Source organism: Echinops telfairi, unplaced genomic scaffold (genome assembly GCF_000313985.2).
Source record: "Echinops telfairi isolate 266 unplaced genomic scaffold, ASM31398v2 ScPeMD7_3;HRSCAF=10, whole genome shotgun sequence".
In the NCBI taxonomy this organism is placed as follows: Eukaryota; Metazoa; Chordata; class Mammalia; order Afrosoricida; family Tenrecidae; genus Echinops; species Echinops telfairi.
Genome location: NW_022103899.1, coordinates 26,614,760 through 26,617,303, shown reverse-complemented (window position 1 = coordinate 26,617,303; position 2,544 = coordinate 26,614,760). Strand labels below are relative to the sequence as shown.

Below are 2,544 nucleotides of genomic sequence, written 5' to 3'. Positions count from 1 at the left end.
GAAGAATCAATGCCTTGAATTATGGTGCGGACAGGACTGTTGTAAGTGCTATGGACTGCCAGAAGCACGGACAATATACTTCTTGGAAGAAGTACGGCTAGCACGGCCCTTAGAAGCAAGGATGGTGAGACTTTGCTGCACGGACTTCGGACATGTATGAGGAGAGACCAGTCACTGGAAACCACACCATGCATGGCAGAGGGGCAGCAGAAGAGAGGAAGACCCTCGACAAGATGGTTTGACACCATGGCTGCAACCATGGGCTCAAGCGTAAGAACAGTTGTGAGGATGCACAGGACTGGGCAGTGTGGCTCTGTGGACACCCGGGCACGGCGAGGTGGAAGGAACTTGATGGCACCTAACAACGACCTTGTTTCCATTGTACAGATGAGAAAACTAAGCCCCAGGCTCTGACCCTCAGAGCTAGTACCGATAGGGAGCAACTCCAGGGGCGTTTTCCTCCAGGGCCCCTGTCGTTATCATCGTCTGTGAGAAATTAGGCTCAGAATAAAGTCAAGTTCCCGTGAACGTGCACCTTTCTCTTATCCTATTGGATGCGTAGAAGGGAACGTGAATAAATGATTTGTTTCTAGAATCAACCCCCCAGCACTGGGAGCACCAGCATGTGGGGCCCCTGTCTCTTGGGGAGCATTTACTTTTCCGGGCAGAAATGGAACAGGGAGCACTCACCCAGTCTTCCCATTTCCCCTCCGGGTTTTTCCTGATGATGTGCTGAAGCCGGGCCATCAGAATTTGGCAGGCATTCTAAAAAAGAACGTTGGCAATGACATCAGAAAGAAAGACATGGCATTCCATATTTAAATCTATGGAAATGAAATGGGTTTCATTTCAATGTTAGGAATCTATTTCCTATTTCACTAGGTAGGATTACTAAACTTGAGCAGCATGTGAAAACCTATTGAAGGAAAAGAACACACACACATATCCAGCAGTGTTTACTTACAATTAATTTTATTATGTTATTTAAATATACACTAACATAAAGCTATATAGCGTCTCCTTAGAGTTATAACTCTTTTTTGTTGACCAAAACCAAAGTGACAAAGCCTATGGACCAATCTATACACTTAAGATTCAAAATAACATTAATTTAATTGATGTTTGCCTGAAGCCAAACAGCACTTGGAAATGTGGACATAGGATTGGCCTGGAGTTCAGCATTACTATTATTTTCCAGCTTGAAAATATGGTGGGTAATCTCCCACCATTCTCATCTGACCGGCTATGAGATCTTCATTTTCACTTCATTACTGGCTACCCTCGACCTCTCACACAGGAAAAAACCCATCATTGATGTGTGAAGTCTACCCTACTCTGTTCTCATCTGGCCACAAAGTACCATTCTTGGTCTCAAATGTGGACAGAGATCTTATGGTCACAGTTCACTTATAAAGTGGTCATTATTTATAATAAGCATTCAATAAATTGTGCTTATTTTCATTTAAGAAAAGGAAATTAAAATAGAAAATTATTGTGGTTACACAAATGGAAGAATGTCATATGCTCCTAGACTGGAAGATTAAATATATGGAAATGTCCATATTACCAAAAACACTTTATAAATTCTTTTTTTACATGACCTCATTTATATAAAAAAGGCAGAGGGACTAAAATTTATTGGTGGTTCACAGGGAGGAGGGAGGAAGAGGAGGGGGGAATGGTAATGGAAGTATCACATTGCTTAAAGCACAATTTATTGAATGCTTACTATAAATAATGACCACTTTATAAGTGAACTGTGACCATAAGATCTCTGTCCACATTTGAGACCAAGAATGGTACTTTGTTGCACAGAAAATTATTTTAATTGCTGCCAATAAGTTGCACACCTGCACGAAGCTGAATTGTCAAAGTGGTGCGACAGGTTTATTAAGTTGCTGAGGCTGCTGTGTACAACCTAGCACCTCAGGGGATTTGGTTCCTTGATTCGGAGTTTTAGAGTCATGGTTTCAGGAAGCATCCTGCGGATTGACCTAAGAACATATTGAGTGTTGTGTTCTTCCTCCGAGTTGGTGGCACGGTCACTGGGATCTTAGAAGTGTGCAAGTTGCCATCCAAGGCACAACAATTCATTTCAATTTACCAGGAGCAACAGAGGAAGGAGGAGGGTCAAACACACGAGAAGGATGTGGAATGGGAGGCTGCCTGCCTCCACCAACATTGCCTCCCATGTTCTGAGAAGAAATGGATGGTGCCCTGCTTCCGTTACTGAGCACTTTGTTCACAGCGGCTGAAGAAGAATCTTCATCAAAAGGGGGAAATTGTAGGACAGAATTTTATCATTTCATAGGCTCCGGACATTCCAGAGCCATAAAAGCTGGAGCAATCCATGACACTACCACCCTGAGATTGTTTTTAAATCTTAAGACTACATACACCCTGACCTCTCCTGGGAACCGCACAACAATGTAACTGTTACGGACGGGCTGCTTCAGCATTGTAATCTTTCAAGAGCTGTCTCTGTGGGACCAAGTGGCAACCGCTGGAAGGGTTAGATGGGGAACTTAGGGGACAAGGAGTTTA

General features: G+C 43.2%; 1 protein-coding gene across 1 annotated transcript in view; it reads right to left on the bottom strand.

Annotated features, from left to right (window-relative positions):
• The window catches only part of LOC101662968 (aldehyde oxidase 4), a 78,580-nt gene that overhangs the window by 10,520 nt on the left and 65,516 nt on the right, over positions 1-2,544 (bottom strand). The window contains exons 28-29 of the mRNA XM_004701741.2: positions 687-765; positions 38-78 (exon numbers count right to left, since the gene is read on the bottom strand). Of these exons, the coding sequence (XP_004701798.2) occupies positions 38-78; positions 687-765 (120 nt within the window). The remainder of the gene's footprint in view (positions 1-37; positions 79-686; positions 766-2,544) is intronic.